We start from the raw sequence: 27,477 nt of genomic DNA, 5'->3' as shown, positions 1-27,477 counted from the left end.
CGGTGTCAATATCTGGTGTGGTATTATTATTGATCACCATCTCGTAGGGTCACGTGTGCTGCCACAAAGGCTTACAGGAGAGCGGCATCTGCGTTTCCTGGATGCTACATTACTGGAATTGTTGGAAGGCGTTGGTTTGGCCTCTCGTATGAAGTTATGGTACATGCATGATGCTGCCCCCGCTCATTTCAGCGGCACTGTGCGACGCCACCTGGACAATGCCTTCCCTTCGAAATGGAACGGTTGTGGAGGTCCTGTAGCATCGCCAGCAATATCGCCAGACCTGAATCCGCTGGATTTCTTTTTCTGGGGCCATCTGAAATCTGTGATTTATGAAGGAGAGGATTTCGATGTCAACACCCTTCAACGCAGAGTACAATATGCCTGTGATACTACGCAAAAAGGTACAGATGTGTTGGATCGTGTTCAGCAATCCTTCCTGCGGAGAGTTCAACTTTGCCAGACACATCGTGGCCGTCATTTCGAACAGTACTTATAAACCGCCACTGCAGCTTCTGGTCATGTGTTTCTATGTTAGTTTCGATATGTACAGCTGTATTGTATTCGTTTGTATTAACTGCCACGTACCTGTGTAGTTGTATTTTGTATTCTGCATCTATGTACTCGTTTCTTAAAACTAAGTCTGGGACACAAACACCAAATTATAAAAGATGCATGTATAGTAGTGCAGCGCCTCCTCACGTTCCTTTCCCTATGCCAACTAGCCACGATACACGACACCGGCCAGCGTCACCGGTACGAGCTAGATGTGGGCGCCGTCGCTGCTCGCAGACCGTCGCTGGACGCCGCATGCCTCGCCTTCCCGTGAGCGGTTAGACTACCTACAACACTCGCGTGCTGTGCCCTGTTGCCGATCTGTCCCCTTGGCCAATGTCGGCGCACACTAACACCCAAAAGTCCACTTCATATTTCCACATTTTTACCATTCAATTGCATTGTCATTTATTGACATAGGAACATGTGGAAAACGAATTTATGTTTGTAGCTCAGTGTTTGGCAATTTGCACGACGTATTTTTCCACATTTATGACTCACCCCGTATACATATTATGACGACCCCAACGAACTAATAGATCGACTACGACTGCTCGTGGCATCAGCTGCTGCAGGTAATACAGCTCATTGGAATGAGGTTGTTTCAATAATCTCGGAGCTTAGAGAGAGAGAGGTATCATCGAAGAATGGTGGAGACAGTAGTTCGAGAACTGCACATACCAGCACGCAAAACATACCCTCGCAGGCATGTTATGATTAAAGGTTTGGATGACTTGTGGCAAGCTGATCTTGTAGATATGAGGGAATATTCACATGATAATAATGAATTCAAATATATTTTAATGGTTATTGATATATACTCAGAATTTGCCTGGGCATTATTTGTCAAAACAAAAACGGGTCGAAATGGCGCCAATGTTTTTAAGCGTTTGCTACAGACTGGGACGAATCGATGCCCTGACAACCTCCAAACCGATCACGGTGGGGAGTTCTACAATAGGTATTTCAAGACAGTGATGCAGCAGTACGGAATACAGCACTACTCAACATTCACTCACCTGAAGGCAATTATCGTGGAGCGTCTGAACAGAACAATAAAAGGTTGACTGTGGATGTGTTTTAACCTTCGCGGCTCATACAAATGGACAGATATCTTCCCAGAAATATTGCTCAGTGTAATCTAACCAGACATATCACAATAAAAATGAGACCAATCGACGTTCGTGATAATGGACTCATGGATACGGTGTACGATCACATTAAGATGCTGGATCCATGCAAACAGAAATTTAATGTAGGTGATTTGGTGCGTATCTCAAAACCTAAGACTGCATTTGAGAAATCATACCTACTGAACTGGTCAACTGAGATATTTACAGTTTCAAAGGTGCAACAACGAATCCTAGAACATATATATTGAAGGATAGTAAAGGTGAAGAAATTGCAGGCTACTTCTACACTGAGGAGTTGCAGAAAGGCTCAGAACCAAATGTTTTTCTCGTGGAGAGAGTCATAAGACGTCGAGGAAATAAAGCACTAGTCAAATGGCTTGGTTTTCTTGCTGGATTGATGCCGGCGATTTGCTATATAATGGGCATGCATAGTCCACAACCACCACAGTAGCATAACATGTGTGCTAGGAGACGCATTAGAGGAGGTGGTGGTATTCTAGACAAACTACCAGTCGAATTACACGTCCGTGGGTATAACAAGTGTGGACCTGGGACAAAGCTTCCAAAAACTCTCGGCACGAGGTGATAAGGGGGTTAATCTGCTCGACGAAGAGTGTACGGAACACGACACTGCATACACTGCATACACTGCAAATAAAGTTCCATCAAGTCGTCACATTGCAAATAGGATTTTAGCTGATAAGGCTAAAGCGATACGGAGAAGAAAGGATATTTGTGTAGGTCAACGCATCGCAGCATTGGCAGTTGATAAAACCATGCATGGAAAAATTAAGTTGGGTTTAGGAGTGATGAATTTCAAGTGAGTTATGAATGCTGCACATTGTGCACTAAACAGGAAGAAGAACAACAAGGGCTGTTTGAAGAACCGTATCCTGACAGCTATGTATGCAGCTAAAAACGCACTGAAGCAGAAAGATGCGGGAAGAAGAGGAGGATCGGTTAAAGCACCTAGAGTTCTACCAATACCCAAGACATCTGGTGGTTTTATTCCATTTCTCATCCTGGCCCTCTCCGTGCTCTCGGCAGTATGTTCCCTTGCTGGTGGTGCTGCAGCTATTGCTCGAACGGTCAAGAACACGAAAAACTCCCAAGCACAGTTAGAAGAGGCAAGAAGACATAACTGCATGATGGAAGCTGCAGCCATCGGAAAAGTTCTACACTTGCAACCGTACAGGAAAGGGTTTCATTTATTCATAAATTAAAAAAAGCCCATTAGCGGTCCTACCTGATCGACCACTCACAAAAACAGATCTTCTTAAGTTTGTTAGAGACAAATTAAAGATACCAAGATTCCATAGTGTGTTTATGTGGGATACATTACCGAAGAGTATGTGGAAAACTGGTGAATGTGGTATTGTGAATATGGATGTTGCTGGAGGCCCCAACACCCACTGGGTATCATATGTTACGAATAATGCGGATACTGTCTACTATTTCGACTCATTTGGTGACCTGCAGCCACCAGAAGAATTACAACGATACTTCACTCTCAAAAGACGTGTGCTCTACAATTATCGACGCAATCAGGACTTTAATACACACCCCTGTGGACATCTATGCATCGTGTTTCTCTTGACGGTCACAAAGAAGAAGAAGAAGAAGAAGAAGAAGAAGAAGAAGCATGCTATATAAGGAGGAGGTTTAAACATTCATTATTCAGTTGAGGTTCAGGTGCAATGTCGTACACTTTCACATTAAAAGAACGATCATCTGTATTGCGTGCAATTATTTCCCACCAATTGATTTGAGTGTTGGTGAATGGAGTATTGCATTGATTGCAATGGAGATGTACAACAGCAACCCAAATATCACAGAGACTAACAATAAACTTCATCTGGATATTAATGGTGAAAAAGATATTGTGGAAATAGAACCGGGTGCATACGATATCGACGATTTAAACAACGCCTTAAAACAGTCTGGAAAAGGTATTGAACTATGTGCAAACATCAATACATTTAAATCTGAAATAAGGACTTTAACCAGAAAGGTTCAATAGGACACCTGCGAAGTTTCACAAAAGGACAGATTTTGAAGAAGGATCCAAGTGAATTTTACAAGTGAGATCGGACGGTGGATATACTCCCCATCAGCACAATCCGTGTCAAGTGTAACATTGAAACGAACTCCTATCTCAACGATAGTCTGATTCACACTATTTACGGATTCTTCCCCTCACTTGCAACGGAGTATAAGATTGTTGAGAACCCTGCCAATGCAATATACCTTCCAGTGAAAGCTCAGACATTTTACTATTTGGAGCTGCGTATTGTGGACCAGAATAATCAACTTTACTTTTGCGGTGAGGAAATCATTGTACGATCACATCTAAGGCAGGATGGGCGTACGGTATAAAAGGAGTGCACGCAATCCACAGCATGCCATTTCGTTACCGGACAGCAAAGTGATAACACATGCGAACTACGAGTTTCTTAAATAAGCTGGTCTGAAACTGTGCAATGATGTCCTCACTCAGTATAACCTGTCTGGTATAGTATGACGAGAGAATTATATGTCAGGAACACTTCTCTCATAAACCTTACGCTTCAGCCACGTTTAACAAGAACGATGAAGTCAGGATTGTCATCCAGCACGAAGACGCACTCACGCTTCCTTGCGAGAGTTTCATATGTCTAGAGGGGTCATTCAAGAAAACTGATGGCGACGATACAGTGGGATCTAAGCTGACATATAACGCTTTAACATTCCTTTTCCAAGCGGTATGCTATGAACTCAATGAGTGTCAGATCGACCACACATGCAATGTCGGCATAATATCAACCCTTAAAACATATGTTTCGGCATCACCAGCAGATTTGCACAGTGTAGAAGATGCAGGATGGTTCATGGATGATCCAGAGGATCGAACAGTTGCAGAATACAAGCGATTTACAGCCTGCATACCTTTAAAAATGCTTATGGGGGAGCTTTGAGGACATGATCCAGATTATTATGAACGCTAAACAGGAACTCATTCTGGTGCGGAGTGCGACACACAATAAGTCATATGTTCAAAGACCTCAAGAGGAGAATGTGATGACAATCAACAAGAGAATATGGAAAATGCCTCACATCAGTGTATCAGATGAGAAGCGTTTGAAGCTTCTAAAAGTCCTGAATTCAGGCACATTTCTGTCACTGAGATTTCGCTTGTGGGAGATTTTCGAATACCTAGTGTTGCCGACTGCAAGCAGACAAACATGGGCTATTAAAACCTCCAGCCATCTAGAGACATCCAGATTCATCATACTTGCATTTCAGACCGATAGAAGAGGTAATATAGCAAATCATTCCACTGTGTTCGATAACTGCAAGTTAACTAATGCAAAAGTCTACCTCAATTCAGAATTCTACCCATATGACAATCTACATCTGCAGTGGAATCAAAATGTATACAATGTAGTGTATGACATGTATGCAAGGTTTCGCCCTTCTTATTATGAAATTGCTGAAGGAGAGGGTGGAGGGTGTCTACTCGGTCCACGTAAGTTCAAAGGCTTTCACCGATCATCATAATAGACTGCTTGAAACAGAATGAGATAATTCAGTCTGGACCTATAGATGTGTGAACTGAATTTAAATCATCGACAAATTTCCCAGAACACAATGCCGCGTATGCTCTAGTTCTAGATGAACGTGTGATTAACTACTGCCCACTCACAAGTGTTGTGCAGCGAACTGTATAAATGAGTAGATACTGCTCCGTACCTAGAGCATTTCACGATGATGTGTCACGGTGTGAACATCATTGCGGATGCTCAGAGTTTCTATGACAGTGAGCGTAGACAGTTCATATTTAAAGATGTTGCGTTTGTAGCGTACACACAACATGCTGGAATAAGAGAGACATTCTCCGCAAACATTGCATCACCAAGATCTTTCAAGCAAGAGAAGTGTGCTAAGACAAGGAAGAGCACAAAGTTGTTATCAGATTTCTACCACGGAATTCACTGGGATGATCCTGGCGTACCCTATAAAGATATGGTGACTGCGTTTAAATTATTCGATCACATGGACACCATCGTCTGCATGAAGGGGAAGGACAAGAGCTCATGGGTGCATCAAATCTTCTATTCAAGACCTGGAATTCTACGGCTGTCCATCTATCCATTGACTCAAGAGCATCTATCAAAAAAGTGCTACTGTATCTGCTTATGAAAATGTAAAATTACTTTCAAGTTGGATGAGAAATAAATAATTTTTCTTCCCTAACAATCCTTGTATACTTTTTCTTTTTGACACCTGCGTCCTTAGAATCTAAGTTTTAATGATGACACTATACCTGCATTCGACTAGAACTGTCTGACTCACTCACCACAGCCTTTGTGCGCTGTCACCGGAGGAGTAGCGCTACGTGTGCTATTAATAGAAATGCTTTCACCTCACCCCCAGCGAGTTTACTTTCTCTCTCTGAAATTGTGTCGTAAAGGCAGCACGTCTTCTGGATGCGTGCAATGCAGATCTGAATGCAATCAGTTCTCTTAAATTGTGTGTGTGTGTGTGTGTGTGTTAAATGTGCCAAGTCCCGTAGACTTGTGCGGTGCAGTGCAGATGTAACTGCAGAAAGTTCAAACATATATATTTTTTAAACAAAAACATAATGATTAGGGTTTTTTTGAATAAGAACAGTGATTTAGGGTAACGAATTTTTTTCCTTTATTAACTTCAATTCAGTTCTTGAGTTTACAATTTAGTTCATGATGTACAATATATAATATAGTTATTGAGATACATTATCAGTTCAACGCAGTGATACTCTTAACTTCTTATTATTACTAGAATCCAACACATGCTGGAGATTCCTCGAACATAATATTTTTTTCCTTATAGAGCCATACTTAAAACTAAAACAGAGGTATTGACTAACTTACTTACATGCTAAATACTACTATTAAAGAAATTCCATCCAAACAGACTATATTGAACAGAGCTGCTCTGTGAATCAACGTTCTCCTACTTAACTAGATGGCTCTAAATATTTTCCATTAAATAATTAAATAATTGAGTGGCTCCAACTTAACGAGACAAGTTATATATATATATATATATATATATATATATATATATATATATATATATGTGAATGAAATATACATTTATCATTGAAATACTTTAATAACATCAACATTTAATTGGATGGTTCCAACTTAACTGAGCAGCTCTAAATATTTTTTGAACTGGGTGGCCCTAGACATTTTCCACCACAGACAGCTGAAATACTTTAATAATGACAATTAATTGGCTAGCTCTAAAGCATCCAACCTAAACAGCTGTACTAAAGAAAAAAATATTTGGATGGAAACAAAACTACTTTGACTGGATGGCTAGAGGTAGATGAAGCTTAAACACTACTCTATTTACACACACACACACACACACACACACACACACATGGATAACGAAAGAGAGGCAGTAATATTTTTTCAGCGTATTTTGCCTATATATAAATAAAGTCGCAATAATTTTTTTCATTTTCCAACACATGGTGCTTATATATTTAGACACACACACACAATCAATAATTACACTATGATAAAAGAGCCATAGTATTTGATGCATAAACCCCCTCACCCCATTCACACACTCTTTCTCTCTATATCTCTCAATCAGAGTAATCAAGTAAATAGTGTGAGTATGGGAGGGTTTCCTCCCCATCGTCAAAAATGACTCTTGCAGTACACTGTACACTTTGTGACCTTGTGATCGAATACTAGTTTGCTGAATGATATGTGGAGGAGCACCTTGAATGCTGCAACCATACAGGCACTGCAAATAGTCTTCAACTGTGAGATCTTGAGATGCCGCACATTAACACCCTTTGCCCGCCTTTGTGTGCCCCCATCTATTGTATGATATGCATACATTTTGGATGTCAATCCCACAAACTCTACAATCAGTAAACCATTCGCCTCATCTTTCATGAGACCGATAACCTTCTTGTTCTTAGGAACAACATTGTAAGGATTATCGGCCTCATAAAAAGACATCTCGAATTCTTTACCATGGCACCAAATTACTTCACATGGATTGCAGTTCTTGATCCAGTAGATAAAGCTGTCTTTATCGATATAAAGCAACTTTGGTTCTACGATACAAGGTTTACTCGTAGTGGAAGCAGTACATGTAGAATTAGAAGATGTCCAATATGCACATCCCCAAATAAATAGGCTTCGTAAACTCTGCTGCAGTCTTCGACATCTCCACAGCGACAAAGTTTTCATTGAAGTTGGTGGAATGCTTAAAATTTGGCTTGGCGATACACTTTCTCACGCCACAATGCCCTTCCCATGCGGTTCTAATCAAAATATCGCGTTTATTTCTTACATTCTGCCTAGTTTTCCCCAAAATGGAATTATTCATTGATTTATAAAAATCTTTTTCAAAATCATTACTCACAACCACCGTCTTTTCGGTGTTTAGTTCAATATACTCCTTCAACCGGGGGGATTGCTTGAAGGAGATAGCCGAGGTGATTCTAACCAGCTTCATACCTAATCTGAGGCACCGCTGGAGGTTACGATAATGAATGACATACCTGTGCTTCTCTCCAACAGTAGCCATCAGCTTAGGGAGGGTGCTTCCTCGCGGAATTTGTTGCCCTGGACATAATGGAAAGTCGCTAGTCTCCCAATGCAAATTATTAGGATATATGATGTCTGCCTCAAGCATATACCCTACATCAGAATCGGCCGCAAGACCCATTATTTTTCCACCTAATCCCTTCTATTCGTTTCCGGGCACCCATCAAAACCCACCAACCACTGTATCATGGCATGCCTGTATAAGTTGCTCACATCTAAGTACATAATGTAACTCGAATCAAAGGATGCGCTAAACCCAACACCCATCCGTGGGTTATTTGCCTTGGCATGCCTGTGACCGCATTGACAAAGGCCCCCACGGATCCCACGCTCAAAAAATAGACGCATTGCAGCATCAGTCAAAACTTTGATGCTGCGCCCCATTTTTTTGAGCATAGCATCCCAGGGCAACACAGGTGCCGTCTAATAAAAGGTGAGGTCTAAAGAGAACATGGCCATAGATACACTCCGGAACTTTTCGAAAACATGTGGAAGCAAACGCACATCTGTGTCCATGTATAGTCTTGCATATTCTCCCAAATTGGGGATGTTGAATTCCCGCCAGACATTCACGGCATGCTCATACTCTGCTGTAGTTATGGCATCGCCTGGGAGAGTAATGGTAAATGCGGATATGTCGGGATGCCTGGTTTCATTGAGTTTTGCCATCCTATCAACATACTCATATGGGAAAACCCCTTTCCTAGTCACAAGTTGGAACTTTTCGTCATCAGGAAATGCAGATCGAGTGATATGCAAATCATTCTGAGGTAAAGTTCAACGAGTTTCTGGAGTGAAGTCCGCATAAAGTGTAAAGAGTCAAGGAAGCATAGTGTAATTTTTGGCGTCATTCGTTTTGAGAAAGAATTGTGCTTCTCAACACTTTCAGGGAGGATACTGATCTGATGATTCTTCATACCAAAATTAGCCAAGTGCTCATCGAGAAAATGAGCATCATACCCACTCAAATTATGAAAAAAGACAGGTATGTGCCATAGTAACTTCAAATTGTATGCGTTATGAGCTGCACCGCACAACTTTCCCTGTAAGGTGGCAATGATCTCTACGGGGAGTTTCCACTTTTCTATCTAACAGTAGCCACAAATATGACAGTTAACCGCCTTTTCATACAGTTCATCATCTTCATTTGATTTTGTCATGGGAATGTTGGTGCTGTAGGGCTTATCAACTTCCCATGAAAGTTTTTCAAGCTCTCTGAGGAGCCAAACCGCAGGATCATCCCCGACATAAGACTCATAGCGGTTAAGTTTAGAATCATATCCATATACAACTTGTAACACTGCCGCATAAGGTACATGTTTTTGTGTGAAGGTTGTATGTGAGGCTAATGGGTTCCCTTCACAGCGAATAATAGGAGCCAGCAGGCTTTCAAAGTCGGCGTACACTACGAAAGGACTACGAAAATTATTTTCCTATGTGGGCATAATGACGTACCGGGTCCTTGGAAGCACAATCTAATAGATGCATCGCTAATAACTCTTCTGATGAAAACTAATTCAGACACCTTAAACAGATATGTTGTTTATGGTCATGTGTATTTAGTTGGGAGGAAAGGAGTCGGGACGTGTCTTTGATACAAACATAGTGATAATTATCACCTTCAGAGAAGAGCAGCACGTTTACATGCAGCTCTGGCTCACCTGCATACTTTGAGAAATGGAGGGGGCCGACAACTGTGTGCTTGTCTCGCTCATCTGACTTGCCTTTCTTCTCCAGGCCATAAATGTGAACCGATATGGCGGTATTCTGCACCTCAAATTTAGGTATGTCCTGAATCTATACAGGGAACTCTATACCATCAAAGTCATAATATGTCTTTATATCACGGACTTTGTAACTGTTCGGACGCTGCGAATGATCTGTGTGTTTGTACTTTCTCTCACAAGCCAGGATTGACCATGCAAAACAAGCTTGATCCTTTCTATTTTCGACATTAATGCATGCCTTATATCCTGAGGGAGCTTAATATAACTGAACCCTCCATTAACCGGTGGTGTGGTATATGGCCGAGCGCTTTAGTGGAGCCACATACTTCTATCTCGGAAAATCGGGCCATAATAGCGCTCAAGGTGGATTCATGATACCACTCAGCAATGGATGTGCTCCGAGAAATATCGTCATTATCACTCCATATATAGTGCAGAGATGTAGCCTCTGCATCACCTGAATGTTTAGGTGGATGTTCAACTCTCAGCATATTACTGCACTGCATGTCATTAAATCTCGGATTGTCTAGGAATTTGAGGAGCTCAGTTTCCAAGCCAGAGAGACACACTTCCAAAAACCCGACAGTGTCGCGATACCTCCCTGCCAGATTCTGAATCCTTGTGAATGCGATGCGCCCCTCAAGAGCCCTAGCAGCTGCTGAGTATTCTAGAGGGGTCATTATACCATTATTCTGACGTCCTTCACTATCAATAGGACAGGGGAGAGCACTACGCTAACCACAGGGTAATCAATATTACTGGTATTACTGCTACAGGGTTGGTGAGGATGCGTCAACTGTAGGGAGGTGTATGCACCTTGATACACACACCTTTCGTTGACGGTGGGCACGACCTGTTTGAGGAGGTGGAGGCGATGATGGTCGGTGGGAATAACCGGGCTGCGGCGATGGCTCCCGGGGTCTGGTGTCCCCATTACCGACTGGTGAGGTGGGAGGCAGATGCCCCTGTTCGTCGTCTTCTGCCGGCTGAGTTGCCCATGGGTACCAGAGGGCTTACGGCACCGCGGGAGCAGGTGCTGCTGCCGCCTCTCGCACAGCTGTGATCGACGCTATACACGGCGCTGTGTGTCTCTGTGGTGTGCGGCCAATTCCCACCCCCGCAACGACAGTTCTAGATACACGATGTACTTCGTGTGATATGCCTGTAACATAAATAAGAGGAAATAAGTTTAGTGATCTAGATTTAAAACAATAAATAATAACACTAAACAATGGTAATTATTTGCTGTAATGATAAAGCTCAAAAATATTCACCTTCTCCACTCTGGCTCCCTGGCTTGAGCAACTTGTCAGCACATTCATTGACGTCTCCCACCGACTCAGATATATCTACCACTTCATCTAAAAGGGCCATGAGCTTGCGCCTTTCGGATTCTTCTTCTTCATCCGCAGCGGACGCCATCTCGTGAACCCAATCAGGGATTTCTCCACTGCCTTGCACGACACCCTCAGCTGCTTCCTCTCTATGCATTAAATCATGTAGAAAGAAAAGAAAAGAATATGTCTCAGACAGCTCAATATAGGCACTTGGAAAACCAATATATATTACACGAAATTATTTTATCTAAGAACTACATTTTACAAATGTACTTACATTCGCGCTGTGCCTCAGCCCTCTCGACCTCTAGCTGATCGGTAGCTTAGCTAACATGCGAGGGATGAAACCTAGAAATACGGAAAAGACTGAGTATAATATCCAGTATAGAAAAAAAATCTCTGTAGTATGCACACACACACACACACACACACACACACACACACACACACACACACACTGTGTTGAAGGGTGCAGCAGTCGGTAGACTGGCCCAATAGATATAACACATAACACAGGCATAGAATCTGTCAAAGGACGCAGCAGTTTGTGGTCTGTGGCTGAAACAGATATAACACATAACACAAACATAGAATCTGTTAAAGGGCGCAGCAGTCTCTGTAGACTGCGGTCTAAAACAGATATAACACACACAATCCATCAAAGGATGCAGCAGACTGTGGTCCAAAATAGATATAGCACAAACAAACATTGAATACAGACACAGCATCTGTTAAAGGGCGAAGCAGTCTTTGGACTGCGGCTCAAACAGATATTTGAACACCGAAAAAGTACTTAATGGGTAATTGATCTTCATCTCCTCAGTTGCGCTTGTCGCTGCTGCTGCTGCTGTCGGTAGGCTTCATGATGATGATGGAAGTACAACAATTTACCTCTGACGAACTCGAACTACAGAAGCAGACCGAGGGCAACTTCTGTTGTGGTTTGGCTTATATAGCTTCTATGATGTCGAATCACGTCACTGATGCAGTAGCCAATAGGAGTGCAGCATTTTAGGGGTGGAGGGTGTTATGTCATGAATGAATGATGACTGCTCTCCTATTGGGAAAACCTCGAACTTCTCATTTGATCATTGAATCTCCAAGTGACTCATACAGTTATCGAATATCATTAAAATTGGGTTGGAATTAATTAATTAGGTAATTAATACCTTAGATGCGCTATGTGCCACACATTCCATTACAATCGTTAGCATATTTCTACAAGACGATTTGTGGCATCAGTATGAGCGTGCGGGCTAGAGGCCATGACGTCAGCATTCGTGCACTCACGGGCTATACATGTGGTGCATGTCCGACAGCACCCTCTGGACTATCTTGGATTATGTCACAGATGAGCGCACCCTCTGGTGGTGGTACTGTGTACTAGGTCAGTTGGAGTCCAGACCTCATGGCGAATACACTGGATTTCTGTACTGCATGAAATTGTTTAAATAAAGACACTGGCCGAGTCCTTTCCCTGCTAATCCCTAGGAGGATGTGGTGGTCGGGTGACTTAGGTTAGTGGAGGTAACCTTTCTTTTGCGCCATTTTCTTAGCTTAGTAGAGATACACGAATTGACTTTTCTTTACCGCCAAAACTCAAACTTGGTGTCAGATCCTAGGAGGAGGCGGCGCTTGGGTGACTTAGGTTAGTGGGGGTAGCCCAAGCGACCTATCATCCCGCAGTTTTCTTGGCTTAATAAAGACAACCGTGGTGTAATGTATTATCTTGCTGGAATTTGAACTTCCCACCGTTTTCTGTCAGAGGGGTGGGGAGGGGAGGGGAATTAGGTTAGTGGAGGTAGCCCAATTGACCTACCTTCCCACTAAAATCCGCCATTACGGATAACGTCACGGCCGCCATCTTGGATGACATCATGCACTGTTGCCATGTCTACATGCCGCCATCTTGGATGACGCCATCGCCAAGAGCTTGGATACATGTGGCAACAATGCAGAGTGGCTCAAAACTGGCCTTGTCCCAATACTAATGTGTTCGAGGAGGTGATTAAGTTTCTAAGTCGAATGTGAAAAACTATATAGATTTTTACTCATAAAACTGGACTTTGTCTATTTTAGTGAAAAACAGGACATTTATTGTGATTGGAAATGTTTTGCTTTATCATAGGAGTGAAGTTGATGTTAAATAAATAATAATCAAACGCTGAACAGGGTGCATTTGGAGGGAAAGTGGGGCATTTTGGCGAAGTAGGTGCCTTGAGATTGTTAGCGCAGTAGCTTGATCTCGTAGTTTGTGATTGTATATGGATGAGAAGGCAGTCTTTTAGGACGAGGATCTCCCACGCTTCGGTTAGGGTGATTTTTTAGTAGGCGTGTGTAGTCAACTCTGACGTCAAACTTGGATAGATGGTATATGCTTGGAGCTAATAGACTTTTTTTAAACTCATCTCTGTCGACAGCAGGATCTAGTGAGTTGAACATTTTTCCCTTAGCTTGTAGTTGTAGGGTAGAGTTTGAGAGTTTCTGTCGCTGGTTTCGCTCCGAAATTGCGCGAGTTGGACTGCCGTAAAAGGCTAGCAGACGCCCAGAAAGCGATTTCGACTTGAGGCAGAAATTAAACAACTCGTGGTGCGGCCCGCGAATTAATGTGTGTTATGAGTTTTTCTCTCACGATTTAAATGTGCGAGTCCACGTCCGCCTAGTCTCTCTGCGCTCTTTGTTTCCGCCTCGCCCTCTCTCCCTCGGCCTCTCTGATTCCCGGACTTTCTCTTTTGCCTGTTTGTTATTTTCGTCCATTCGTTGCTGTGCAGTACAGCATACCAGAATGGAGAAAGAGAGAGATTCATCCCGTACGGAATGTGCTAACCGTTAACGGAATTCACTGACTTGGAATAATGAAGCACACACAGATGTTGCTCATTCCGCATTTCTTTTTCCGCTTTGCTGACCCGTCCCTCGGCGATATCACGGTGTGAACTGACGCAGTAGAGTGTTTGTTTGAGTTTTAGTTTCTTAGAATCATCCTTCAGTTTCGAGAAACTGTTATGGGATTTGAAGGGGATGAAGATTCATGGATGGCGTAAGTTGCATAAAGATATTCGCATGTTGATAAATTTTATTATGTAATTATCAGTGATAAGTCGTATAAGATATTAGTCCAGTGTGCTTGACACCTTCGGATTAATCCACTCAAATTACGTCAGTCACTTCAAATTCCCTTGATGACGCGTTTCCAGAGCTTACAACCTAATCTTCAGGTGGGTCGCTGGATTACATTAGAATCCTCTGTTTTGAACTTCATTTTCTACAAATAACGTATAATTCGTCGCCTTTTATCGTAATGAGGCTTCTTCGCTGGTCGTCGGAGCTCATTTCAAAGTGGGACACGTCACTGAAGACAATTCTACTCCAGTGAATGGGATTTAAGGCCGGAGATGTGTCTGGACGAATGCCAGACGTTTGCCACGCCGGACATTTGCCACACTTGCCCCTTCGTCAGGTAGCTTGAATAGCGATCCCTCAGGGAAGGGACGCCCTTCCTCGTACTTCTTCTGTCCGCTTTCAAACCGCCGTCTCCACATCTTACTCGATACAACCAGTACGTAAGGGACCTTCTTCTTCGACATCTTGGGCAAATACAGAGCTTCTTTTCCGAAATCGAAATATTTATAACTTTTGGGAAACGAAAGCAATACCGACGACTATGTCAGTATGTAATTAGTTCTGCCAAGTATAAATATAGATCCCTCTGTCTGTACAGTAGCTTACTTTCACGCTTACCGATTGCGATAGATGCAGTCCATCGGCATGGGAGCAACAAGAAAGGAACGATGTAAAGAGAATGCGAATGTACGCTAGTCATTTCTTTCTGATCACTGCATTTGTTCCCACTTTAATTAGTACAACTCCATGCCCAAAAGACAATAAGGAAAGAAGAAATGGGAATATGAATGTTTGAAAAGAAGAACGACACACTCTATATTAATTTGCTCTCTAAAATCCGATATCCCTTGCGGTGAAACATTAGTTCATAAAGTGTAACGGGGCATTGTTCAAAACATGACTGAAAATACGTTCACTAAATAGCGATAAGAACATCTATGATTGACATGTCATCTAAAGCCGACGTACAATTTTAAAATGTTAGAAATATGGAAATGAAGTAATACAGAATGCTATGCTTGCAACGTACGTTGTTGTTCTACATTTTTTAGCTCTGGTATTTACAGGGTCACAGAGAAAGCATCCTAGGTTTTGGAGGGAAAAGCCGTAATTGCGATGATTTTTATTTATTTTATTTATTTATTTATTTATTGTTCCGTGGGACCACATTTAGGAGAAGTCTCCATGGTCATGGAACGAGTCAATACATGAAATTATAACACGATTGTAGAAACACATAAAATGAAACAAGTCGTTAGTTTAAATAAAGAAAATCAAGAATGTAACACTGGAATTTGCTTAATTTTTTACCTCTTCCAGGAGCTCCTCGACAGAATAGAAGGAGTGAGCCATGAGGAAACTCTTCAGTTTAGACTTAAAAGTGTTTGGGCTACTGCTAAGATTTTTGAGTTCTTGTGGTAGCTTATTGAAAATGGATGCAGCAGAATACTGCACTCCTTTCTGCACAAGAGTCAAGGAAGTGCATTCCACATGCAGATTTGATTTCTGCCTAGTATTAACTGAATGAAAGCTGCTAACTCTTGGGAATAAGCTAATATTGCTAACAACAAACGACATTAAAGAAAATACATACTGTGAGGGCAATGTCAAAATTCCCAGACTATTGAATAGGGGTCGACAAGAGGTTTTCGAACTTACACCATACATAGCTCGAACAGCCCGTTTTTGAGCCAAAAATACCCTTTTTGAATCAGAAGAATTACCCCAAAAAATAATACCATATGACATAAGCGTATGAAAATATGCGAAGTATACTACTTTTCGTGTTGAAATGTCACTTATTTCAGATACTGTTCTAATGGTAAATAAAGCGGCATTTAGTTTCTGAACAAGATCCTGAACATGGGCTTTCCACAACAGCTTACTATCTATCCGTACGCCTAGGAACTTGAACTGTTCCGTCTCGCTTATAACATGCCCATTCTGTCTGATTAAAATGTCAGTTCTTGTTGAATTGTGGGTTAGAAACTGTAAAAACTGAGTCTTACTGTGATTTAGCATCAAATTATTTTCCACAAGCCACGAACTTACTTCATGAACTACATTATTTGATAATGTTTCAATATTACACACAAGATCCTTCACTACCAAGGTGGTGTCATCAGCAAACAGAAATATTTTTGAATCACCTGTAATACTAGAAGGCATATCATTTACACAAATAAGGAACAGCAGTGGCCCCAGCACCGACCCTTGGGGAACGCCCCATTTAACAGTGCCCCATTGGGACTGAACATCATTACCACTCTCAATATTGCGGAGGATTACCTTCTGCTTTCTGTTCTTAAAGTAGGAGGCGAACCAATTGTAAGCTACTCCCCTTACTCCATAATGTTCCAACTTCTGCAGTAATATTTTGTGGTCAACACAGTCAAAAGCCTTCGTTAAATCAAAGAAAACACCTAACGTTCTCAACCTTTTATTTAATCCGTCCAAAACCTCACAGAGAAAAGAGAATATAGCATTTTCAGTTGTTAAGCCATTTCTAAAACCAAACTGTACATTTGACAGCAAATTATGTGAATTTAAATGCTGCAGTAACCTTGTATATACAAGCCTCTCGATAACTTTAGCAAACACCGATGGCATAGAAATAGGTCTATAATTGTCAACATTATCCCTGTCTCCCTTTTTATAAAATGGCTTCACTACCGAGTACTTTAATCGGTCAGGAAACCGACCACTGCTAAAGGAAAAGTTACAGATATGGCTAAGTACTGAGCTAATATACGTGGAACAATACTTCAGTATTCTGCTAGATACCCCGTCATATCCATGAGAGTTCTTGGTCTTTAGTGATTTAATTATTAACTCAATCTCCCTCTTGTCAGTATCATGGAGGAGCATTTCAGGTAACAGTCTCGGAACACTTTTTTCTAAGAGCGCTATATGATTCCCTGTTGGGACTAGGTTTCTATTTAGTTCACCCGCTATATTCAGAAAGTGATTATTAAGTACTGTACATATATGCGACTTATCAGCAACACGGACATCCCCACTACGCACTGATTCTATATCCTCGACCTGTCTCTGCAGACCAGCCACTTCCTTTACGACTGACCATATGGTTTTAATTTTATCCTGAGACTTAGCTATTCTATCTGCATACCACATACTTTTTGCCTTCCTAATAACTTTTTTAAGCACCTTACAATACTGTTTGTAATGGGCTGCTGCATTTAGATTTTGACTGTTTCTAACGTTTTGATATAATTGCCACTTTGTTCTACAAGATATTCTTATCCCTTTAGTCAGCCACCCAGGCTGCCTGTTTGTGCTAGTACCCTGTTTTAAACGTTCTAACGGAAAGCAACTTTCAAAGAGCACGAGAAAAGTCTTGAGGAAAGCATTATATTTATCGTCTACTGTATCAGCACTATAAACATCTTGCCAATCTTGTTCCTTGATAAGGTTTACAAAAGTCTGTACAGCAACTGGATCAGCTTTCCTAAAAAGTTGGTAACTATATTTAACATGTGTTGAAGCACAAAAATCTTTTAGACTTAAAATTTGTGCATCATGATCTGAAAGGCCATTCACCTTTTTGCTAACAGAATGCCCTTCTAATAATGACGAATGAACAAAAATATTGTCTATGGTTGTTCTACTGTTCCCTTGCACTCTCGTTGGAAAGAATACGGTTTGCATAAGATTATATGAATTAAGGAGGTCTACCAGCATCCGTTTCCTTGCACAATCACTTATACAATTAATATTGAAGTCACCACATATAACTAACTTTTTGTATTTCCTATAAAGTGAACCAAGAACCTCCTCTAGCTTTAGCAAAAATGTTGTGAAATCGGAGTCTGGGGATCTATAAATAACAACAGTAAGAAGTTTAGCTCCACTAAATTTAACCACACCTGCACAACATTCAAACACCTTTTCAGTGCAGTACTTTGAAACATCAATTGACTCAAATGGGATACCGTTTCTCACATACATGGCTACTCCCCCACACCGCAAAGAGCTCCTAGAAAAGCTGCCAGCCAACCTGTATCCTGGTAAAGGAAGCCTCTGAATTATCTCCTTATTTAAGAAGTGATCTGCACTACAACAGAAACAATAAGCACAACTTAAGGAAAAATAATGTAATGTGTGTTTCAGCTCACAAGCGACATTGAAGCAGATACTTCCTGTGACTTATTATGGGCAGACGTTATATTCGACAGCCGGAATAAATTAATAACTGGCTCCTTTTACCGACCCCCGGTCTCAGATGAAACAGTTGCTGAACAGTTCAAAGAAAACTCGAGTCTCACCACAAATAGGTACGCTGCTCATACAATTATAGTTGGCAGTGGCTTGAGTCTACCTTCTGCATGTTGACAAAAATACATCTTCTGACCCTACTGTAGATAGAAAACAACTTCCGTAATTGTTATAAATGTTTTTCTTAAAATTATTTTGAACAATTAGTTCACGAGGCCATTCAAATTGTAAATGGTTACGAAAACACACTTGATCTCTTAGCCACAAATAATCCTGTGTGTCACGACGGATACACAAAGTCGTAGCGAGGCTCAATTCCGTAACAAAGAAATTCACCAAAACTAAACGCGAAATATATCTATTTATAAAAGCAGCTGAGATAGTCTCCAATCCTTCCAAACTATGTAAATGAAGACCACATGTGGCTTAAGTTCAAAGAAATAGTATCAACAGCACTCGAGAAATTCATACCAAATAAATTAATAACAGACGGAACTGATTCCCCACGGCACACAAAACACGACAGAAAGCTGCTGCAGGAGCACCGAAAAGGGCACGTATAATTTAGACGAACGCAAAATCTCAAGATTGGCGTAGTTTTACTGAGGCTCGAAATTTGGTGCGGATTTCAATGCGAAATGCATTTAATAGTTTCCGAAACGAAAGTGTCTCTAGAAATGTGGCCAAAGAGATTCTGGTCCTATGTTAAGTAAACCAGCGGAAAGGCTTAGTAAGTCCCTTTACTGCGCGACAGCGCTGAGGAGGAGGAGGGGGAGACAAGGGACCCAACCCTTCGGAGCAGGTAAAGTCGTGGCAGGTGTCGGGCGTGGCAAATGTCCGCACACCGTGTGGACGCCTCGGGCAGCGTTGGGATGCCTGGCTGACAGGCGGCCGCAGCCGGCAGTACCGGTCTGCGGTGGGGCGCCGTTTCTTTTCACAGCCGGACACTGTTGGTTGTCACCCTAACGACACAGCGGTACGTCGACGATATTCTGCGCCCTGTTTTGTGGCCTTCTTGGAAAGTCATCCTGGTCTTACATTTCAGAAAGATAATGCCCTCCGGCATACGGCGAAGGATTCTACTACTCGTATTCGTGCTTGCCAAACCCTACCTTGACCAGCAAGCTCGCTGGATCTCTCGCCAACTGAGAACGTTTGGAGCTTTATGGGCAGGACCGTCCAACCAGTTCGGGATTTTGACTATTTAAAGTGCCAAATGGACAAAATTTGGCACTATATCCCCCATGGGGACATCCAACTACACTGTCAATCCGTCTCGAGGAGAATAATTGCTTACTCAAGGGCCAGTGGTCGACCATCACGTTACTGACTTGCTCAGCTTCTGAAGCTCTTTGTCTTGAATATAACATCAAATTCTTATAAAATTGTAATCATTTGTTTGCTTGTACACGTACATCACATCTACCGATTTCCGTCGCACTCTGTCAATTGCTGCGTGGTGCTTCGTGTGTTGTTTATCGAAAAACAGCGAGCCTAACGCAGACGCTTGCGGTGTTGTGCGCTACAAAGTAGACGCAGTCTGATGTCAGATTTCTTGTGTTTGCTGAAACTGGGCACTGGGGACGTTGTTGTGCCCCCTTGGAACGTGAGAGAAAGTTTTGAATAAATACGCAAAAGCAGTACTTGTCACAAGTAGCGAATTATAGAAAGACAATTCCACAAAAAAAAAAGCCCTGGTATTCTGACATCCTCTGTTGCACTGCTTTTCAGTCTCCCCCCCCCTCTCCTGCCCCCACACAGACACACACACACGCACGCATGCACACACACACACACACACACACACACACACACACACACACACACACACACACACACACACCTCTGTTTATGTCACCTATTGGATCACTCAACACTGAAAATTGGCGCCACATTGCACAGCACGATGAACGTATGTGTGGTGACGTAAGTTATAAAAATTCTTTATTTTGCATCAGAGATGAGAATCAACTGGGATGTGTGTGAAAAACAAACACTGCAAGGCTGGAGAATACTTACGTAAAACGAAAGTACAGAACGTCAGTTGTAAAGCTGTGTTGTGGTACGACGGTCACTTCAAAATGAATAGATGAATTCTTTTGAGAAGTCATACTTTTGTGAAATCATACTTTTGTTCTACATATTAGGTATTCATGAAGGTCATACAAACATTCATCCTCTTATAAACTTAGAATAATATCGTTAACGACTTTCAAGGTGTCAAAGATATTTGTTGTTCATGTGATTTGTTTTCACAAGAAATATGAGCTCTCTGGCACTGCGAGCATATTTGTATGCATGCATGATGCATTGTGGAGGATTTCGTGTATTGAGTTTCAGTAGAATAACTAGAACAGTTAAAATTTAAAACCGTTTCCTGTTAGAATGGGAGAAAGTGTGAAATTAGTATAAATTGTCATTTTGGAGGGGCCTACTTTATGTGGTGGGACCGTGGTGCAAGCAGCGCAGGTTGTAAATGGTCCAAGCACATCTTGCTCGGCCTCCTCTCGTTGGAAATGCAGGCGTGTAGTCACGATCGTAATTAAGCACATCTTCTAACACTGCATATTTATAATAAATCACCATTTAACGCAAGAACTGGCACTGCAATGTGGCAGCGAACTGAACGATTTCAATGTCCCCGAGAGAGCCAAAAGTTAACAGTTTTCCGAGAATATTTGCTGTCTGTTAGCGTTATGCTGTTCCCGCAAGTGGCGCTGTCATAGCACTCCGTCGAGATGCCAGCTGTTCTTTGTGTTCGTCTGCAGCGACGTGTTGCTGTACAAGTCCCGTGCACTGAGGACGAGGCAGTGACAGACATTCACACGGGACTGAAGAAGATGCGTGTGGATGACGCCACAGATCGAGGTCTATTCGTAATCTGATTTTGGCTGATAAGCGAATAACAGTGAACGAACCGCCAGAAGTATGGAAAACGGAAGTGCAGAACGTGATCTCCTCTGAATCAGTAGCGAGGAGCTGTGCAGTGGAATGCTTCGAGGAGTGAGCAGTGTGGCCTTTCCGTTGGCACGGCTGCACCGCGGCTGGCTGGCTGGCTAGACGCGCCAGGTCAGCTGGGGTGCGCGTATTTGTGGCGGAGGCGGCGGCGGCGGCTCTGCGCATGCGCGAGCGCGCGGCCGCGCCGCCCCAGGCCGGGGGCCGCAGCCGGCGGCGGCAGTCGGGGGCGGCCGGCCGCCTGGGGCGTTGGCCTGCTCCACCGGCGCCGCCGACCACATTACGACTCGACCACTCGAACGTTTTCGCTTCCGACTCGACCCAGCGACGAAACGCGCGACACGACGCAACACCTGCCGCTGCGGCGCCATGAAGTTCTACACGAACCTGAACAAGGTAGGCGCCGCCCCCAGCTGGCGAGCACGTGCGTGCCACGCGGCGGCCGGCCCACGTGTCAGGCTGGGACGGCGGGCCGCGCCGACGCCGCCACCGACGCATTCCGTGTGGGACCCAGCCGGACTCTTGTTTTGTCATCTGCCCACTGTTATATGTTGACGATGCGATGTCGGCAGTTTCCCGCCTCGATTAACGCTTTTTGTCGCGGTGATCCATTTCAGCGAAGACACGTGATCGAAAAACATTTTTTTTTTAAAATTGTATTATTGTGGCACTGGGTTATTCCTAAGTAATATATGACATATACCGTCTTTTGCGACCGTGATAAAAATCTTAGACAATTCCCTTTCGTTTTATTTTAAAGAATCTTCAGTGACCACTCGAACGATATGGTTTTTTCTGACAAAGTTGTTTCCCATTTAAATTACTCCTCTTAAACGGTATTAAATTACTATCATTACACACGTTTGTTTTGCTGCTTACTACATTCCTAACGTTCTTCTACATACAGGGGTGACCGAGCGTAGTGGCGCAGTGGTTACCACACTGGACTCGCATTCTGCCATCCTAATTTAGGTTTTCCGTGATTTCTCTAAATCGCTCCAGGCAAATGCCGGGATGGTTCCTTTGAAAGGGCACGGCCGACTTCCTTCCCCGTCCTTCCCTAATCCACTGAGACCTATGACCTCGCCGTTTGGTCTCTTCCTCCAAACAACCCAATCCAACATACAGGTGTTCCGTTTTGGTACGCTGCATTTCACTGACGTGGAATGTATTTTTGTTTTCACATTTTGTAGATCCACTTAACACACACATCCATGTCCGAGGGAGGACTTGAACCTCCGCCGGGACCAGCCGCACAGTCCATGACTGCAGCGCCTGAGACCGCTCGGCTAATCCCCCGCGGCAACTTTTTTATGGTAGTGTGGTGACTGACCATGGATGGATATGTCCTGGTTAATGTTATAATGTTTTTGTGGCTGCAGAGCAGTTTTTATTTTTTTTACTATATTAGTTTAAATATCCTTTGGTTGCTAACATTTGGTCATTTTCTACGTGTTTCTTTTCTGTTGTTATATTTCTGAATTTGGAAATTTTCTTCTAGTGTTAAGAGATGTTTGTTGCTGAATATAATTATTTTCTTGTTTTCTTCTATTGTGGTATAGTGAGGAATTTCTTGATGTAATGCGCAATGCGTAGGTCACACGTCGACCGACAGATTCTTTCATGGTGTTTACACTTTGCTCGCTGTCGCCTGTCTGCCCGGCGTTCCCCACGCCCCGTGTATTTCTTCCAGTCAGTGCGAAACGAAGCATTCACACGACATGCGTCACTTGCGCATCGATATAGCACTTCAGACGTGTGTACCACATAAAGGAAATCAACTGACCCACTGAAAGGGAAGGCGTCTAATTATCCACAATGAAATCTGTAAAAAAGAAAAGAAGAAGAAGTAGATTATGATGGACAACAAAGATACCCTCAGTGTACGTGAGCACTGTTTCGAGGAACTTTAACTGAAGCGGGAAAACGCGAACATCTTGTCATCACCAAATAGTAGGAGGTATAAAGCAGATGTGGACAGAGCACTCGTGGTGAGCGCGTCGGCGGGGAAACCTGTAGCGGCGGCGTTCTGGACAAGCCGTCTTTCTTCACGACAACTGCTGCTTCTTCTCTTTTTTTCTGTCACCAGCGGTTTGGAAATATGTAATTCCATTTTCATGTAAACGCTATCGTGTGTTTAACGTGACCAAAAGAATATGTCGAACATACGTTCATAAATTGTCTGTGCTGGAAATGTGCAGAAATAATGTTCGTCCACCGCAACTCGCGGGTTCACAGTGATTGATATCCAGACTGCCAGTGCAGAGCCTGCTATATGAGAGGACGTTAAGAGAATAACACGCAGCACGTGGCGTTAAAGAACTGAGTGTGTTTACAAAATAAAACATAGATGGTAAGTGTCGTTAATTAAAAGATAAAAGACTGATTAGTTTATTGTTTAAAATATTTGCACAGAAATGTTTAAATGTAGATTGTCGAAGGTAAGGGTATTACGAAATTTATCGGTTTTTTGTTGTTGTGTAGTATAGGTTTCATTTGGGTGGATGTTTGGTTCAGGGATTTTTTTTTTTTGGGGGGGGGGGGGGGGTTACGATGGATAAGGTACCGAAGTAACCCTTAGGATGTGATGAAAGGGGAGTGGTGAGAATGTGAGCCCTGACAAGGTAGGAGTGGGGTGTTGAACCAGGCTCGATAGGCGGCTAAGGAGAGAAGACTGAAGTTTGTTGGGAGAGAAAATGGAGAGCGTGCAGGTGTGGTGCCGGGTGAGTGTGTTGGCGGAGCATCAGGTAGGATCGCAGAGCAGGGTGGTTAGTGGCAGTAGGGCGAGAGGTACCTGCAGGGGACGCTGAGTTCATCCGACAAGTTAGGCGGGAGGGGGGGGGGGGGGTCTGTAGGGCGTGGTAGAAAGGGGAAGGAAGCATAGCACACGGTGGCTCAGATCAAGGACTTATAGGCGTGCAGGATTGTGGAGACGTGCAACCCCCATGTTCGACCAGATAGTAGTGGACTTTTCTGTGAATGGTTAGTAGATGGGGTTCTCACGTTAGACGGCAGTCAAGCGTTATTCCAACGTGTTAGTTAATTGGACAGGACGGTCGTAAATGTTAAGGTGAAAGTTGTGGGGCGGAAGCTGGTGGTAGTTCCTGCTGAAATTATTACCCGGTTTTCTGGACGGTTTATTTTGAGGAGCTGCTGGTTGTACCAGGAGGTGGTTTGGCTTAGATGTATCTGGAGAACCCCTGGTATTTCCGGAAGGCAGGTTAGAGGACTAAGGAAGTGGCGTCATTGCCGTATGGCTTAGGACATAACAGTACTGGAGAGAGGACAGATCCTCGAGGTCACGTTTGCGTTAGGTTGGAAGGTACGGGAGCTGGTTTTGTTGATGATTGACGGCGACATTAGACGGGCGGTTTGATTAAAAGGATGTGCAAGAACGAACATAATTAATTAGAAGTGCATAGGTCTGGAGTTTGATGAGGAGACTGAAATGTCACGCCCCATCGTACACATTTCAGGTCACGGTGCAACGTTAAAACCATCATCACAATTAATTAAATAATTCGGCAACAGTATTTCAATAGCTTCTCTCAAATCTGAATCCCGGCGAATTCCTGAGGATGATGTAATTACATAAGACAGAACCGCCTTAGTATTGACTCCAAGCTCACATTCAGAGACTCCATTGATCACGTCTGCAACATAACCAATCATCTCAGCTATCAAATGTATCCACTCATCAAAGGCTGTTAGTTACTCATAGCCAGGAAAAAGTCAAGAATCTACCAAGTGTTTCTTCTTCACATAATAACTTGTGTCTCCGAAAAGTGTTCGTTAGCAACAAATACCAATTTCTAGAAAGTGCAAATCATTTAAAACACATTCCTCCGCATAGCTCTCCGTTATTTGCCGAACTTTGTCACCCATACAGACCACTAAATAACGAAAAATCTTGTCACCATTCAGTACACACCCAAAAAGTCCAGGCAAAAGCACGATCTTCTCACTATAACCTCATCCGTAATATTGGACGACTCACACCCGATCTTAGAAACAAATTCTCCAGAATGATACTGGACCGTCAATTCGACTTTTAAATTTCCATCAATCCCTTACCGTCATAATGAAAATCAGCAAAATCACAACAACAAACCACGGCACTCCTGAAATCTTTTATATTTTCGTTCTCGTACCTTTACGCACAGATAAAAGGAATGACGCCTTTCTGTCAGGTCCTTTAGCGAAATAAGTCACAATCGCCTGACATTGTGCGTCGCACCTTTACGACAGTCTAACATACGACGTACTCACTACGTAGAAAGTGGTTGCTGTCTGATGGTGGGAGACCCAGTGGCGCACCTAGCGGCAACAAAGCCACACTTGGAATGCATGTCAGGCGCAGAGATTTTTGCAGACAGGTTAACATATGCAGTTGTTAAACCTTATCATAAGAAAGGCAACAAGAAAGACTTAAACAATTATCGTCCAATTTCCTTACTGACATATTTTTCGAAAATATTTTCGATAATATTACTCGCCTAAGTCACGCTAGATTCTCTTGGCACTTCGGTAGTAACTTGCTTCCCTGCATTGTCTTTTGTGGTTGCGACACACAATTCTTCGTGTGTGACACTAAGCTACCCTTCCCGCACTGGCCCAGGCATCCCTATGCACTTACAAAGAGTCCTCCTTGACGACCTGCAGTGCTTACGATCGTAGCTAGCATGCAGCGTTCTTTTGTGGGCGCGAATAGTTCTTTAGCATAACACTTTGCCGGCCGCTGTGACCGAACGGTCCTGCGCGCTTCAGTCTGGAGCTGTGCTGCTGCTACGGTCGCAGGTTCGAATCCTGCCTCGGGCATGGATGTGTGTGATGTCCTTAGGTTAGTTAGGTTTAGGTAGTTCTAAGTCTAGGGGACTGATGACCTCAGATGTTAAGTCCCATAGTGCTTAGTGCCATTTGAACCATAACAGTTTAACTGGGCGTCTAGATTGACGACGACTGGAACTCGTTTGCTCGGATTAAAAAGTCTTCATCGGCAAATAACTGCACAGAGAAGTTTTGCTATGTGTGCTTGTTGGAGTAGCTTCATCAATCTGGACCCTTAAGCTTCCACACTCGGTGACTGTTTGTGTTCTCTGCAAGAACTCCCACCCGAAAATAAGTTTATGACCACATTCTGCAAAAGCGACAAATTCGAAAGGCCGCGTTCTACTATTGATAGTTTTTCTTGCAGTTCATGTCCCGTTCGGCTGGACAAATTTGCCATTTGCGACCTTAAACACAGTTGCTTTCGTATCACGGAACATAGTCTTTAACAGGCGATGATAAGCATTCGACTTTACAGAAAAATAACTTCCTGAATCTACTAGTATCCAGGCAGGTTGTCCGTCGATGATGAAGTCAGCGAGATTTCCTGATATCTTGGGGACTGTCTTCCATGGAACATTTTAATCTCTGTAGGCCTCGCCTCCGTAGATAGTCACTTATCTTATTTTTTGTAAATTCGGCGGGTAGGCTGGTAGCTGGTAACTCTGTACGGCGACAGAGATTGGCTACGGCGTGTTGGGGAGCGACCACCTCCAGGCTACGACGACGAGCTTCGTCCAGCAGGTCGGTAGTAATCGTCTGCAATTGGCCGGCGTCCGCAGCTCGTGGTCGTGCGGTAGCGTTCTCGCTTCCCGCGCCCGGGTTCCCGGGTTCGATTCCCGGCGGGATCAGGGATTTTCTCTGCCTCGTGATGACTGGGTGTTGTGTGATGTCCTTAGGTTAGTTAGGTTTAAGTAGTTCTAAGTTCTAGGGGACTGATGACCATAGCTGTTAAGTCCCATAGTGCTCAGAGCCATTTGAA

General features: G+C 43.1%; 1 protein-coding gene across 2 annotated transcripts in view; it reads left to right on the top strand.

Annotated features, from left to right (window-relative positions):
• The first annotated feature begins 21,900 nt into the window (after positions 1-21,900).
• Positions 21,901-27,477, top strand: part of LOC124784850 (tight junction protein ZO-1) — a 484,431-nt gene continuing 478,854 nt past the window's right edge. For both annotated transcript variants that reach the window (XM_047254134.1, XM_047254133.1), the window contains exon 1: positions 21,901-22,064. In XM_047254134.1, the coding sequence (XP_047110090.1) occupies positions 22,038-22,064 (27 nt within the window). In that variant the 5' untranslated portion in view covers positions 21,901-22,037. The remainder of the gene's footprint in view (positions 22,065-27,477) is intronic.

This window comes from Schistocerca piceifrons, chromosome 1 (assembly GCF_021461385.2).
Source record: "Schistocerca piceifrons isolate TAMUIC-IGC-003096 chromosome 1, iqSchPice1.1, whole genome shotgun sequence".
Taxonomy (NCBI): Eukaryota; Metazoa; Arthropoda; class Insecta; order Orthoptera; family Acrididae; genus Schistocerca; species Schistocerca piceifrons.
Note: the sequence above shows the minus strand (reverse complement) of the source record. Positions and strands in the feature narration are given on the sequence as shown.